The sequence below is a fragment of the Ahaetulla prasina genome, chromosome 9 (genome assembly GCF_028640845.1).
Source record: "Ahaetulla prasina isolate Xishuangbanna chromosome 9, ASM2864084v1, whole genome shotgun sequence".
Lineage (NCBI taxonomy): Eukaryota > Metazoa > Chordata > Lepidosauria > Squamata > Colubridae > Ahaetulla > Ahaetulla prasina.
In genome coordinates, this window is record NC_080547.1 from 19197256 (window position 1) to 19212391 (window position 15136).

At 42.4% G+C, this 15136-nt stretch overlaps 1 protein-coding gene across 2 annotated transcripts in view; it reads right to left on the bottom strand.

Annotated features, from left to right (window-relative positions):
- Positions 1 to 9768: 9768 nt before the first annotated feature.
- The window catches only part of ST14 (ST14 transmembrane serine protease matriptase), a 57709-nt gene continuing 52341 nt past the window's right edge, over positions 9769 to 15136 (bottom strand). Inside the window, exons 18-19 of one of the 2 annotated variants that reach the window (XM_058194531.1) lie at positions 14395 to 14531; positions 9769 to 13725 (exon numbers count right to left, since the gene is read on the bottom strand). In XM_058194531.1, coding sequence (XP_058050514.1) covers positions 13564 to 13725; positions 14395 to 14531 — 299 coding nt within the window. In that variant the 3' untranslated portion in view covers positions 9769 to 13563. The remainder of the gene's footprint in view (positions 13726 to 14394; positions 14532 to 15136) is intronic. The other variant, XM_058194532.1, reaches the window with a different exon arrangement.

Below are 15136 nucleotides of genomic sequence, written 5' to 3' on the forward strand. Positions count from 1 at the left end.
TTTACCTTGTATTATATTGTATTTTTTACCGGCCTGTAAACTGGCCTGAGTCCTCTGGGAGATAGGGCGGTATAAAAATTTGAATAAATAAAATAAATAAATAAATTGCATTAACAGAGGGATACAATCAACATCAAGTAAGACACTAATACTATAAAGCCTTAGTAAGACCACACCTAGAGTACTGCATCCAGTTTTGGTCACCACACTATAAAAAGATGTTGAGACTCTAGAAAGAGTGCAGAGAAGAGCAACCAAGATAATTAGGGGACTGGAGGCTAAAACATAACAATGAACAGTTGCAGGAACTGGGCATGGCTAGTCTAGTGAAGAGAAGGACCAGGGGAGACATGATAGCAGTCTTCCAATACTTGAGGGGCTGCCACAGAGAGGAGAGGGTCAAGATGTTTTCCAAGGCACCTGAAGGCCAGACAAGGAATAACGGATGGAAACTGATCAAGGAGAGATTCAACCAAGAAATAAGGATAAATTTTCTGACAGTGAGAACAATCAAACAATGGAACAGAAGTTGCCTTCAGAAGTTGCGGGAGCTTCAACGCTGGAGGCTTTCAAGAAGAGACTGGACTGCCATCTGTCAAATGAATTTGGGATTTGCTCAGAGCACTGACTGACCAGATAATCCCAATTTCTTATGCATCCTTTCATCCATTCCTCAAAGTTTGGAACTGAATTTTTTTTTTTAAATTTACATTTATATCCCGCCCTTCTCCGAAGACTCAGGGCGGCTTACAATGTATAAGGCAATAGTCTCATTCTATTTGTATATTTACAAAGTCAACTTATTGCCCCCCCAACAATCTGGGTCCTCATTTTACCTACCTTATAAAGGATGGAAGGCTGAGTCAACCTTGGGCCGGGCTTGAACCTGCAGTAATTGCAGGCTGCTGTGTTCTAATAACAGGCTTCTTAACAGCCTGAGCTATTACGGCCCTTATTTAAATTTGCCATTTAAAATTCAATCTGCTGCTAATGCAGAACACAGGTAGTCTTCGATCTTCGACCACTTGCTTAGTGACAGTTCAAAGTTACAACAGCACTGAAAAAAGCGACTTCCGACCTTAGTTCACACTTACAACCATTATAACATCCCCCATGGTCACGTGATCAAAATTCATCCACTTGGCAACTGACTCGTATTGATGAAGGTTGCAGTGTCCTGGGGTCACGTGATCAACTTTTTGCAACCTTCTAGCAAGCAAAGTCAATGGGGGAGCCTGATTCACTTAACAACCGACATTACTAAGTTGACAAAATGCTCTTAACAACTGTGGCAAGACAGGTCATAAAACAGGCCAAAATTCACTTAACAAATGTCTCGCTTAGCAACGTTAATTTGGGGCTCAGTTGTGGAGGACGACCTGTGCAACGATTGTGAGTACTCTAGTGGTGGTATTTATTTATTTATTTATTTATTTTTGCGCATTTATATACCGCCCTATCTCCCTAGGGACTCAGGGCGGTTCACAGCCAAATAAAAATACATATAAATACACAATGAAACATCCATTAAAAAACTTATTACATAAGGCCGAATGATTAAAAATAGCAATACAAATAATAAAACCCCAATTAAAACCAAATTCAAAATTTAAAATACTAGTCCAGTCCTGCGCAAATAAATAGATGTGTCTTAAGCTCGCGGCGAAAGGTTCGAAGGTCAGGAAGTTGGCGGAGTCCTTGGGGAAGTTCGTTCCAGTGGGTGGGAGCCCCCACAGAGAAGGCCCTTCCCCTGGGCGTCGCCAGCCGGCACTGCCTAACCGACAGCACCCTGAGGAGTCCCTCTCTGTGAGAGCGTACGGGTCAGTGAGAGGCATTTGGTAGCAGCAGACAGTCCCGTAAGTAACCCGGCCCTATGCCATGGAGCGCTTTGAAGATAGTTACCAAAACCTTGAAGCGCACCCGGAAGGCCACAAGTAGCCAGTGCAGTCTGCGCAGGAGAGGTGTCACATGGGAGCCACGAGGGGCTCCCTCTATCACCCGCGCAGCCGGTATTCAGCTGGTTTGCACCAGTTCAGGCAAATCAGTAGTAATAAAAGCTACCGGTTCAGGTGAACCAGTAGTAAAAAAAATGCTACCAGTTCATCCGAACCGGTATTTCTGATGATCATGTCACGCGATTTATATTTGCTAGAAAGCAGGAAATCCTTTGACGCATACTGTGCATGTGCGTGCAGCGAACCAGTGGCAAACCTTGGAGGATTTCACCACTGGAATACTCATCCAAGGGACTGAAGAGTCTAGCATGAAATGTTTGTCTCGGGTCTCCATCTGAAGGCAAAATATGTTGTTCTTTTGGTCTGCGTGTTGTCTGATGCTCACTTTAGTCTTAGCCCCCACTTCCTTTCACAAAGTCATGTTTTGGGCTCCTGCTTTGCAGGTAGTAACCCCAAGGCTGGGATCCAAAGTGAATCTGGACTGGGTTCTGGTTTGTATTTGGATGAAACAAAACAGCAGAAACCCCAAGAACTTCGCTGGTATGTGCCCCATCCATGCATGCGCCAAGCCTTCCGCATATGTGCTTTGCTGGCGCGCTTGCCTTCCATGCACACCCCTGGCCTCAAAAACATTCCTAAATAGGATGGCATAGAGCCAGAGTAGTTGGACCACACTTGATTTCTGCTACCGGTTTGGGCAAACTGGTCCGAACCGGCTGAATACCACTTCTGGCTAGAAAGTCAGGAAACATCCCAAAAGAAGACAAGGTTAATTCATGGGTGATTTTTTTTTTTTGCAGGAAAATTCATCACCTGGAACGTTTCTCTTCTCATTTCAAATACCACCAACTGCATCCTATTTTACACTTGACTAATCGGTTGCTGGACAGTTCTTTTGCTCATCTAACGTTAACCAAGAGAATGAGCATCTGTGGTTTTTCAATCAGTGCGAGGTCTCTGCATGGCTACTTCCTTGGCCCAACGGCTCTCTTACTCTGCAGTTCAGCAGGAGGCGAGGAAGCCGAGTGTAAAATGAACACATTGAGCATTTCTGTGCTAGCAATTTATAGCCTTGCCCAGCCAGGGTTGCGGCACAACAAAACTAGCTTTCATTACTGATATATATGCTCAGCAAAAGCTGGAAGACGGTATACATTAGTGTGGACGTACTCGTTAAAAAGCAAACAACCATAAATACATATACAGCCCCAGCTCCAGTCCTCTGAACCTCAATGGTGGGTTGCCCCCGGTTCAGACCGTGTTGTGTCTGTGCCCCCCGAGCCGGGGCCCCTGCCAGAAAGTGACTCGGAAAATGAGGTGGAAGGGCCATCAGGACTTACCTCTGGAGCACCGGCTTTCCTGGCTCAGCTCCAGGAGCCAGAGGCAGGCCAGGTTGAGGAGATAACGAGGCCTCCGTCCCCTGACTCTTTCCCCCCCAGGCCACGCCTCCAGACCCAGCTGATGGCAGTCAGGCCTGGCTGGACCCTAAGTTTCGTAGGCAGGAGAGGCAGGAATAACAGAAGCAAGGGTGGGGCAGGCCTAGGAAGTGCTGAGTCATGGAGCCACACCCCACACGATATAAAAGCAGCAAGGGCTGCTATACCACTTTGTGGCAAGCAAATCAACTGCTTAACTAGAGCTGAAGTACTGTTTGTTCCTGGTTGACTCATCGGCATCAAGGGAGATAACAGAGACACTTGGCAGACGCTCACTAGTTTGCTGCCAGAAGCTGATAGTTGCCGGCTAATTAAGTCATCGCTCGGACTGAGGCGAGGGGGACAGAACAGACCGGTTCATAAGAACCGGTAGTAAAACCAGCGGGAGGCTCCGCCCACCGACCCTGACATCATCACGAATGCGTGCGGCTCCATTGCAAACCGTAGTAAAGTTAAGTAGAACCCACCCCGGCTGAACCTGCCAGGGTTTTGAACAATATTGAAACACTTGTGTTATTTATCCCAATGCCCCAAATGCAACAACACAGCAGTGCATTGTGGACTACAGGCGATATAGATCTTGAGTTTTTTTTATCCACAATTTAGAAGAGATTTCTGTGGGCATCTTACGGTCATGCCAATCTGTTAGAATATCTATCTAAACATGCATCCATACAGAAATCCACTACAGTGGTAAAATCCAATTTTTTTTACTACCAGTTCTGTGGGCTTGGCTTGGTGGGCGTGGTGTGGTGGGTGTGGCAGAGGAAGGATACAGCAAAATCTCCATTCCCTCCCCACTCCAGGAGGGAAGGATATTGCAAAAACTCCATTCCCACCCCACTCTGGGGCCAGCCAGAGGTGGAATTTGCCAGTTCTCTGAACTACTCAAAATTTCTGCTACCGGTTCTCCAGAACCTGTCAGAACCTGCTGGATTTCACCCCTGATCCATCAATATCTATCTATCTACCTACCTACCTATCTATCCATCCATCCATCCATCCATTTTCTATTTAGCCATCCATCCATTTTCTATCCATCCATTCAATTTCTACATCCATCCATTCAATTTTACATCCATCCATCAATTTTCCTTCTATTCATCCATCCTTCATACCTACAAATGCACACAGGGTATCTGAGCTTTTAGTATGCGTGCTGATCTAAAGAATCCACCAAATTAATTGAACAAAGATTAAACCAATCGCCTCTCGGTGGAGGCACCGTTCCAAAAATGTATCCACATTTATGCATTCCAGGGCATGTCAGACCATGGAACTGTAGAAAAACTCCAGGAATGTTCTTGTAAATCTGGAAGTAGATCTGGAAGACGCCAAACGCACGGGAAAGAAATATAGCCCGTTATTTGGAAAGGTTGCAGAGGAAATATATTGGCTTCAGAAGAGTTGGATTCACACACACAACCAAAGCATCTGTTGCTCCAGATCCTTTATCATTCTTGTTGCTCTTCTCTGCACACTTTCTAGGCTCCGAGCATTGATTTTTGTATCGTAGTGACCAAAAACTGTACGCAATATTCCATGTGGCTTCACTAGTATGGTATAAAGTGATATTACACTTTTTTATGTTTACAAGTTTTTTTAATTTTAATTTTTAATCCTATATACATATTTTGTGGACAGTACATTGACTGGGTCAAGTCTTTTTTTAAAAAAAAAAAACAATGTTAACACTAATAATACACATCAATATTTATAGTCCTAATCTTCCAACTTCAACGACGCTATTCTCTTTTTTGTAATCCTTTGTCATTTTCCCATTAATTCATTTAAACATAAATAACATTTCTTTATGCCATATATTTATTCCCCTACTAAATGCTATTATTGAATATTTTAGAAATTACTCATTATGCCACCATAACTTCCAGATTCCCAATGTGTAGGATTATTAATAGCACCAAATATTAACAATATTTAATCAATCCTGGGAGTGTACTTCCAAGTCCCCACAATTTTCTAATTCTTAATATATAAAATTCATAATATACTTTAACACACTGTAAATATTAATAATACAGCTAAATTTCCTAATCCTAAATTTCCATCTACTCGTCTTAGTATTGTTGTGTCTCGCTCGCTTTCCCCGCAGCCGGGTCCCTCTTATCTCCTGCTGAACGCTGAGGAATGTCCTGGCATGCCTTCAGGCCCCAGCCCTGGCACTATGCCCAGACAGGCCGAGCAAGACGAAGGGCCTGACGTGCCTCCAGCCCCCAGCCCTGGCTCCATGCCCAGGCAAACGGAGCAACTAGACCCCTCCCCCTCCCCCACAGCATGTGAGACTGAGGAATGTGAATTGCCAACAGCTGGAGCCTGGAGAGATCCTCGCTTCAGGAGAATTGGTAGGCGGCGTCACCAAAAGGAAGGGAGGGGCAGGCCTGGATAAGTGCTGAGTCATGGAGCCACACCCCATGGCCTATATAAAGGATCTGGTTTCTGGCATTCTCTGAGTCAGGCAAAGTCTACCTTGGATTGCTGAAGTCACTTCCTGGTCTCCTGCCTGCCTTGAGAACTTTGCTAGGACTTTGGCAGAGCTGCAGAGGCACGCCTGATACGGACTTCCCTGACCCGGCCATCAGCGGAGGAGTGGGACACGACAAGTATGTATATATTCCAAGTTGACAATTTTCCATTTTATTAATATATTTTCTTATGTTTATATTTCTTATGTTTTCTTACTATCCGTCGTCTCTTAACCTTTTTAGAATCCATCAATTATTGACTTTTTAGTCAGCCTTTTCTCTCTCTCTCTCTCTCTCTCTCTCTCTCTCTCTCTTGGAATCCTATAACTCTTTTTGATATTTTTGTGCCTGCAAAACCCTCCCTTCTGAATACCTTTTATCCAGTGGTGGGATTCAAATAATTTAACAACCGGTTCTCTGTCCTAATGATTTCTTCCAACAACCATTTCACCAAACTGCTCAGAAAGTTAACAACCGGTTCTTCCGAAGTGGTGCAAACTGGCTGAATCCCACCACTGCCTTTATTTCTTTCTGCTATATTGTTTGAACACCCTTCAACAAAACTTCCCTCTTTTTTAAAAAAGAAATTTTTCTTTTTTCCCTTTAAATCTCTCTCTCTTTTTATGGAAAATTTTTCTCTTTATTATGTTGTAAGCTTTTCAGGAGTTTTCTAGTGGATGCCTACTTATTCCTTTCTCATCTTTATTTTTAACTTCTTGCTTCTCCTTTTGAGTTTCTTCTAAGTTCTCACTTATTTCTTGTATATCTTTTCCCTCCACTTGTTGAACAACTTCTACATTCATTTCTGTGTCTTTATCATTCTTTAAAAATTCCCGCATACTTTTTACCATCAAAATTTTATCTTCATATACCTCAGTATTCATTTTATAATTCAATGAAAATTACTCAGTATATTTTTATAATTCCAGTATCTCAATATTTTAAAGCTCCTTTTATACTCTTAAATTATTAATTTACAACCTTAAAGTTTCCCAATTATATAGCTTCCCAATTGTCCAAATTTTTGAAATTTCTTTCCCCTCCCCTTTTCTTTTCTTCTAACACCTTTCTTCTTTTAACTCATAGAGTGTTCTGTTAAAATAACATTTATAGTCCAAGTCCAAATTAATCTGATATATTCCTCCAATCTTTCCAGTCCATAGTCCACTAGCTAATTTTAGCGAAATTTAGTTATGTAAAAGTTAGTTCCTTTTAAAGTCTTCAGAAGAGGAGGAAAAAAAGATTTAGATTTTTTTTTTATTGGCCAAGTGTGATTGGACACACAAGGAATTTGTCTTGGTGCATATGCTCTCAGTGTACATAAAAGAAAAGATACGTTCATCAAGGTACAACATTTATTTATTTATTTTTTTTGTTTACATTTATACCCCGCCCTTCTCCGAAGACTCAGGGCGGCTTACAATGTATAGGGCAATAGTCTCATTCTATTTGTATATATTTACAAAGTCAACTTATTGCCCCCCCAACAATCTGGGTCCTCATTTTACCTACCTTATAAAGGATGGAAGGCTGAGTCAACCTTGGGCCGGGCTCGAACCTGCAGTAATTGCAGGCTTTGTGTTCTTAATAACACGCCTTACCAGGCAGAGCTAAACCGGCCCTTACAACACAAATGATGGTCAATATATCAATATAAATCATAAGGATTGCCAGCAACAAAGTTACAGTCATACAGTCATAAGTGGAAAGAGATTGGTGATGGGAACTATGGGAAGATTAATAGTAGTGCAGATTCAGTAAATAGTCTGACAGTGTTGAGGGAATTATTTGTTTAGCAGAGTGATGGCCTTCGGGAAAAAACTGTTCTTGTGTCTAGTTGTTCTGGTGTGCAGTGCTCTATAGCGTCATTTTGAGGGTAGGAGTTGAAATAGTTTATGTCCAGGATGTGAGGGATCTGTAAATATTTTCATGGCCCTCTTCTAGATTCGTGCAGTATACAGGTCCTCAATGGAAGGCAGTCTTTTAAATCAAGGCAGTCTTGATTTAAAAGACTCATTAAGTATTCTCAAAGTTATCCAAGTCGTCTTCTAACATAGAATCAAGGTCTGGCTGTCTTCCAGATGTTATTACTTCTCTTCTGTGTATCAGTCTTTGTATATTGTGTACTGAGTTTACTTTCACTAAGTATGCTACCATTGTAGTGCTTCACTTCGTCCAGTAGATGGCACTCTTATTTCCAAATCCAAGCAATCTGTCAAAAACAGCTGATTCTCAATAAATCCAGGGGGTTTGAAAATACAAATAACAAAACAATTTCTCCTGAAGATCACTGTTTAAATTATTTAAGCTTTTTTCCCAAACTTTCTGTGCTTTGTAGCTTCCCTTGGGCTTCTTTTGCCTCTTAAATTTCCGGTTTCTTTTTTCTTTGTGTAATAATTCGCCACTCTCTTAGGCTTTGGAGTTAACTTTTAAAATTCTTGTGTTACCATCAGGTCTTTAAAGTAAAAGTTGGTAGTTATCTCACCCAGTTTCAAGGCTCTTTCCATACACCACTCCAGCACAAATCTTGTAGTCCCAGTTATCCCAGCTTTGTGACTGCCAAAAATGGTGGTCATACATGCTGCCATTCGGGGAGAGCTTGCTTCAGACCTAACGAGGAATTTGCGGATTCCTTGTGGTCAGCGAAGCCCTCTCCTTCCTTCACCACCCCTTCAAGGCAGCTATGACCCTGTGGGATCTCCTGGTAGCGGTTACTGGCTGGATTTTGCAAGGCTTGGCAGAGCCCGCTATTTTCCAGCCATTCTCGCTGCAACATCAACTGGAATATTACAGATAGTCCTTGGGGGGTGGGCGCGGTGGCTCACGTGGTAAGACACTGGGCCTGCCCACCGCTGAGGTTGGCAGCTCAGCAGCTCAATTCCCATTAGTAAATAAACTGCGTAGGGACAAGAAAAAAGCCTCCCACAATTGCCTACTGGCATTCAGGCGTCCCACGGGTAAATTAACATCGCCTGAATAAATTCCTTTCACAGAGGCAGCCGGCTCACATGTGCCATACTCTGGCTAATGTGCCATACTCTAAAAAAAACAACAACAATAACAGATTGTCCTTGACTTACAATAGTTCATTTAATGACCGAAGTTACAACAGCGCTGAAAAAAAGCGCTCTTATGATCGTTTTTCACAGTTATAACCGTTGCAACATCCCCATGGTCATGTGATCAAAATTCAGACACTTGGCGACTGCTTCATATTTATGACGTTGTAGTGTCCTGGGGTCACATGAATCCCCTTTTGCGACCTTGTGACAAGCAAAGTCAACAGGGACGCCCAGGTTCACTGAATGGCCGTGATTCACTTAACAACTTTGGCAAAAAAAATATCATAAAATTCACTTGACAGCTGTCTCACTTAACAGCAGAACCTTTGGGCTCAGTTGTGGTCATAAATTGAGGATTTCCTGCATCGATTCTTTTGATCTTGATGCTGTTCTTCTGTTTTGAGGTTCTCGTTGCTTTATAGGATCTTACTCAGGCCAGCTTTTCATCCAAAAGAATAATAATTATTATTATTAATAACAACAACAACAACAACAAAGTTGGAAATGACCTTGGAGGTCTTCTAGTCCAACCCCATGCCCAGGCAGGAAACCCTACACCACTTCAGACAAATGATTGTCCAATCTCTTCTCAACTCTTCCAGTGTTGGAGCATTCACAACTTCTGCAGGCAAGTTGTTCCACTTATTAATTGTTCTAACTGTCAGGAAATTTCTCCTTAGTTCTAAGTTGCTTCTTTCCTTGATCAGTTTCCACCCATTGCTTCTTGTCCTGTCCGCAGGTGCTTTGGAGAATAGCTTGACTCCCTCTTTTTTGTGGCAACCCCTGAGATATTGGAAGACTGCTATCATGTCTCCCCTAGTCCTTCTTTTCATTAAACTAGACATACCGAGTTCTTCATATGTTTTAGCCTCCAGTTCCCTAATCATGAAAGAAATATTTCAACCCCACAGAACATGCCGAATTAAAATGAAACATCCATTAAAAAACAAGTTTAATGACAGATTAAGAATCATCAGACATTTCCACTTCATTCAGTTTTCCAATAAAAAATAAAAAAGGGGGGTGGGGACAGAAATATTGGTAGGAATTAAAAACTGTTTGGTACAGTTTTCTCGTATTTAAGCTATTTACAGCATTTTTAAAAAAAAAAAGATACAATTTTTATATACAGACAAACACGGCAAGAAGTAAAAATGAGCCGATTAGTTTCAAACAATTTTGAAAACACTTTCTCTTAATGGGAAATAAAACAGTTAAGTCTGCACTGAACTCTTTCTGTCGCTTCTGTGCTTTAAAGAATAGGACCTAGTGAAGAATTTCTCAGATTGTTAAATATACTTTTGATTCAAATATCCTGGGGGGGGAGAAAAGACCTCTTCCCATTAGAGGCCAGAGAAAATTTGGACCAATAGAGATGTAGAACAACACTAGGTTTTACCGTAAAGAACCATTACTTGTCCATCAGTTGTAAAAGCAACAGTTGTAAAAAAAAAAAAAAAAAGGCGGATCACACAGTGAAATACAACAGTCTTGTCCATTGGAAGCGTTTTAGCTCTATCTAGCTCTACTTAATAGTGTTTGTTCCCTAAACAATCTCTCAGCCGTCCTTTCTTTCACTCAAGAAGAGGCACTTAGACAGAGGCATTTATTCTACTAGAAGGCGGCTCAAATTCTGTTGGTGCAGACAGCAAACACCGGAACAAATCAGTATTTGACACCGCAGGATAGAAGCGCTCCCTAAAAAAAGGTTGGACTACAACTCCCAGAACACCTAAACAGGTGTTGGCCAATAGGTGGGGGGGGAAGAAGAAGAATGCTAATGACACAACGGCTTCCAAGGAGGTCCCAGTTTTGAGAACCAACTTCCTTTAGCCATCAACCTATAAAGAAGTTTAGGGGGCCCTAAGAAGAAGACAGAAATGCTGTAGAGTAGGGGTCTCCAACCTTGGCAACTTTAAGACTTGTGGACTTCAACTTCCAGAGTTCCTCAGCCAGCAAAGCTTCAACTCTGGGAGTTGAAGTCCACAAGTCTTAAAGTTGCCAAGATTGGAGACCCCTGCGGTAGACTACCATAGATTAAACAAGGCTGTACAATAAGGCACATTGTGGTAATGCCAATCTGCCCCAAAATGGGGCAGAAAAAGGTTACAATCCACCCATACAAACACACACACACATTCATGCACACACAATTATATTCTCTAGATCTCTCTACATCTATCTCATTCTAATGAGGTAAACAGGTGCAGAGGGACTGGATTAAAAGTGCAGGGTCTCAAGAGATTTCCGCTCCGTATCGGTGTTTTGTCCAAAGTGGGCTTTCTTGTGGACATTGATGGCTAGGCAGTGCAATTCCCAGCCAGCTTATTTCGGTGCCCATGATATCTGAGGGGGACTAAATGAGGAAAGGGCTACTATGAAACCTCCTGGATAAGACAGGATTTGGAGAAGGAGACAAGAATGCCAACGGTCTGCAAATAATCCCGGAATATCTTCCAAGAAGCTCAAGGAAGCCAAGTCTCAAGAACATCTGAAAACAGGCAGCATTTCACAAGAGCCAGGCAAGAGGTGCTTCAAAGAAAGTTAAGTCTTGTTGATGGGATGGCTCAGGACATGAAGATGCAAGGCACGAGCTTTTCAAACTTCAAACAAGCAAGGTAGGCAAGATCCCACAGGCTTACTCTGAAGTTCTCCCCTCATTCCCATTTCCATCCACCATATTCCAACCCTTGATGGAAACCGTTGTGATTTTCCACTGTTGGAAAAATCCAGAATCAACTGGGTGTTTTTTTGTTTGGTTGGTTTTTTTTTTTTTTATGGCAAGTGGATTGCAAGTCCCAAATATTTCAACCGGGCTTTTACACCCAGACATAGAAGAGCAAAAAGGCTATTATTCCTTGATTGTCAAGTGTTGTTGTTTTTTATCCTCAAAGGCATTTTGGAGCTTTGCAGACAACCTACTAATAATCAACAGAACTCTTGCAGAACTTGATTCTGCCTACAAAAAAAATGCTAAAGGAACGGTGAAATCGTACCCCTCCCCCCAGGTTCTACGCGGCTCACCGAATTGGTAGCACTGGTAGCAGGAAGCTCCGCCCAGCCGCCGGGACGTCATTACGTCCCGGTTTTTCACCATCTGTGCATGCGCAGAAGAGGTGCACACGAATGTAGCGTGCTCCCGTTCCAGAACCAGTAGCAAACGGTAAATGGATTTCACCGCTGTGCTAAAGTCAGAACTTTTTATCCCAGGGACTCAAATGGATAGAAATAGAATTTTAAAAAAAATATCAAGGAGGGATTCTCAATCTGAATTATGCTGGTGGGTGAGATGGAAAGACAGGGAAACTAATGAGGATGGGAAAGGAAAAATTCAGATGGGGTAAGGTAAAATATATTGGCTGTCGTCCCTTCCTCACCCCCCCCCTTCCTGTTTTTCTTCCCTAGGTCTTTGCATCTCTGATCAGTATATTATAAAAAGGAGGTGAAGTCAGAGATGGGAAATATTCCCTTTAAAAACAGCAAGATCTGATATGATGCTTCTTACATTGCGGATCGAATATGATTTTCGGTGCTTGCTTTGCCAGCGTAACAAGGCTGTATTTTATAGGCAATTTTGCACCGATATTGGGAAGTTCACTCGGGGGGGGACAGGGAGAGAGAGAGAAAAAGAAGTCATTTAATCAAAGAAGCTGCTGTCTTAATTTCTGTTGCAAATATCCAGAATATCACCGGCTATGAGCAAAAGACAAGCTTTTTTTAAATCTCTCTGCGCCCCTCTAGTGGTTCCATCAAATTTTGCAGCGATATTATAGCCCTAAATCGGGGCTCTCCAACCTTAGCAACTTTATGACTTGTGGACTTCAATTCCCAGAATTCCTCAGCCAGCAAAAGCTGAAGAGAAAAAAATAAAAGCAAAAGCTGGCTGAGGAATTCTGGGAGTTGAAGTCCACAAGTCGTAAAGTTGCCAAGGTTGGAGATCCCTGCCCTAAATCAATCCCCATCATAGCATATCTGGAAATATTAATATAATTCCCTTTCCGTAAGAATTCCAGGGAATTGCACACTGAAACAGCAAAGATAGTAACCTCACCCTTAATGAGGAATTTTAAGGGAAAAGTTATAAGGCCGTAGGATAATCGCAGGCGGCATGGAGTCGGACACAAGAAGGAAAAAAGAACGGGGCATCAAGCCCAGAGACCTCCAATCTCTTTTCTAAACAAGCAGATAAGTCTCCTTTTCTTTCCGCTGTCCTCTGTTTGGCGCTTGGGAGAAGAGGAGCCCGTATAATCCCATCTCAAATTGGTTCCAACTTTCCCTTGCACACTTGTGCAAAAGTCAGCTCTGTGGCGGAGCTCCAAGCCGGGTCAAAAACTCAGTCCATGTTTAAATGAAGACACTGCGGTGATCTCAGGAGACAGAAGCAAGGAAAGAAGCAATTGGAAGGATCTCCAGGTGGCAACGGTCCATGTACAATTAATCCAGGTGGGTCATTTGTTATCAAACCAACCTTCCCCACCTGGGAGACCCAGAAGAACGAGAACAGAAGGAGAGAAGGGTTGAACGTATGAGACAGGGTTCCCTTCACATCATGTGGGAAAGTCTTCTTCAATGGCCAGGTTGACCGACCTCCATGAGTTGGGTGAACAATCCTAGTGGCTGAAACCACCTACAACCCTGTTTTCTCTTTGATCCATGTTCGTAGCTTAGTGACCCGGGTGTAAACTCCTGGCCTGTTCCGGCGAGCACAACCATCTCCCCAGCTGACTATACCAGCCAGGAACATCCTATTGTTCACTTCCACGCTGGTAAGCGGTCCTCCCGAATCTCCCTAAAAGGAAATGAGGCAGCGGTTAATCAAGGAACAGAATCTCTGAGGCTCCCTTCCCTCATTTCATACTCCAAGGAAGTTTTTCTAAGGAGTTGCCAGGATTTCTTGGATGGATCCTTTTATAAGTTGGACCTTCTGGAGCAGGAGTGTCCAACCCTTGGCAACCTTAAGTCTTGTAGACTTCAACACCCAGAATCCTCTAGCCAACATGGCTGACTGGGGAATTCTGGGAGCTGAAGTCCACAGGTCTTAAAATTGCGAAGGTTGGTCACCCCTGTTCTTGAGGGAGATAAACAATAGAAGAAGAAGAGCAGAGTGAGATGGGCTGAGCACAGCCTATGCTCTTATGTTTAGTGGCTGCTTTGTTGCCAAGTGCCTACAAGGATGGTGAAGGAACAGATAGACCTCCCAATGCTGCTAAGCAACTCTCTATCATCTAAATGGACTGGCTGGAGCCGCCTATTTATTGCCATTGAGCAACATCTAAAGGGCTTGCTGTTCTTCAGGGCTTGAACATCTCCAGAAGAACATCTAAAGGGCTTGAACTTCTCCAGAAGAACATCTAAAGGGCTTGAACATCTCCAGAAGAACATCTAAAGGGCTTGAACATCTCTAGAAGAACATCTAAAGGGCTTGAACTTCTCCAGAAGAAATCGCAAACTTTCTCACCTGGCAAGCATCAATTCCTCCCGTCAGGACTCCTACGCACATCATCCGTGCAGTGAGTTGATTGACCAGAAGGGACTCACACATGGTCTGATTGATCACCCGGATTTCTGCCTTCTGCAAAATTGTGGCACCAGGACCTGCCAAAAAAAATCAGAAAGGTTTGCGTGAGATTTAGGGAAGTCACATAATCCGAATTGGCAACCAGGATGTAGTTACAACAGTTGCAGTATCCTGGGATAGAGGATCACCATTTGACAAGCAAAATCAACAGGGAAAGCCAAATTCACTTACTCACAGTACAAACAAGGTCATAAAATTGGCCATGATTCATTTAATGAATTCCATGTACACTAATAATAATAACAATAACAATAACAATAACAACAACAACAACAACAACAACAACAACAACAACAACAACAACAATAATAATAATAATAATAATTAATAATAATAATAATATTTTAATTTGTATACCGCCCTTCTCCTGAAGGACTCAGGGCGGTTTACAGCCAAAATAAAATACAGCAACAACGCATACAATACTAAAAACAAACATTAAAAAACTTATTCAATTTGGCCCCATTTTAAAATACAATCAACCCTATAAAATTAATAAAAATTTAAACCCATAAAATCAGCTTAAAAATTTAAAAATTCAAGCCAGTCCAGCAAGACGGAATAAATAAGTCTTAAGTTCACGGCGAAAGGTCCGAAGGTCAGGTAGTTGTCGAAGTCCAGG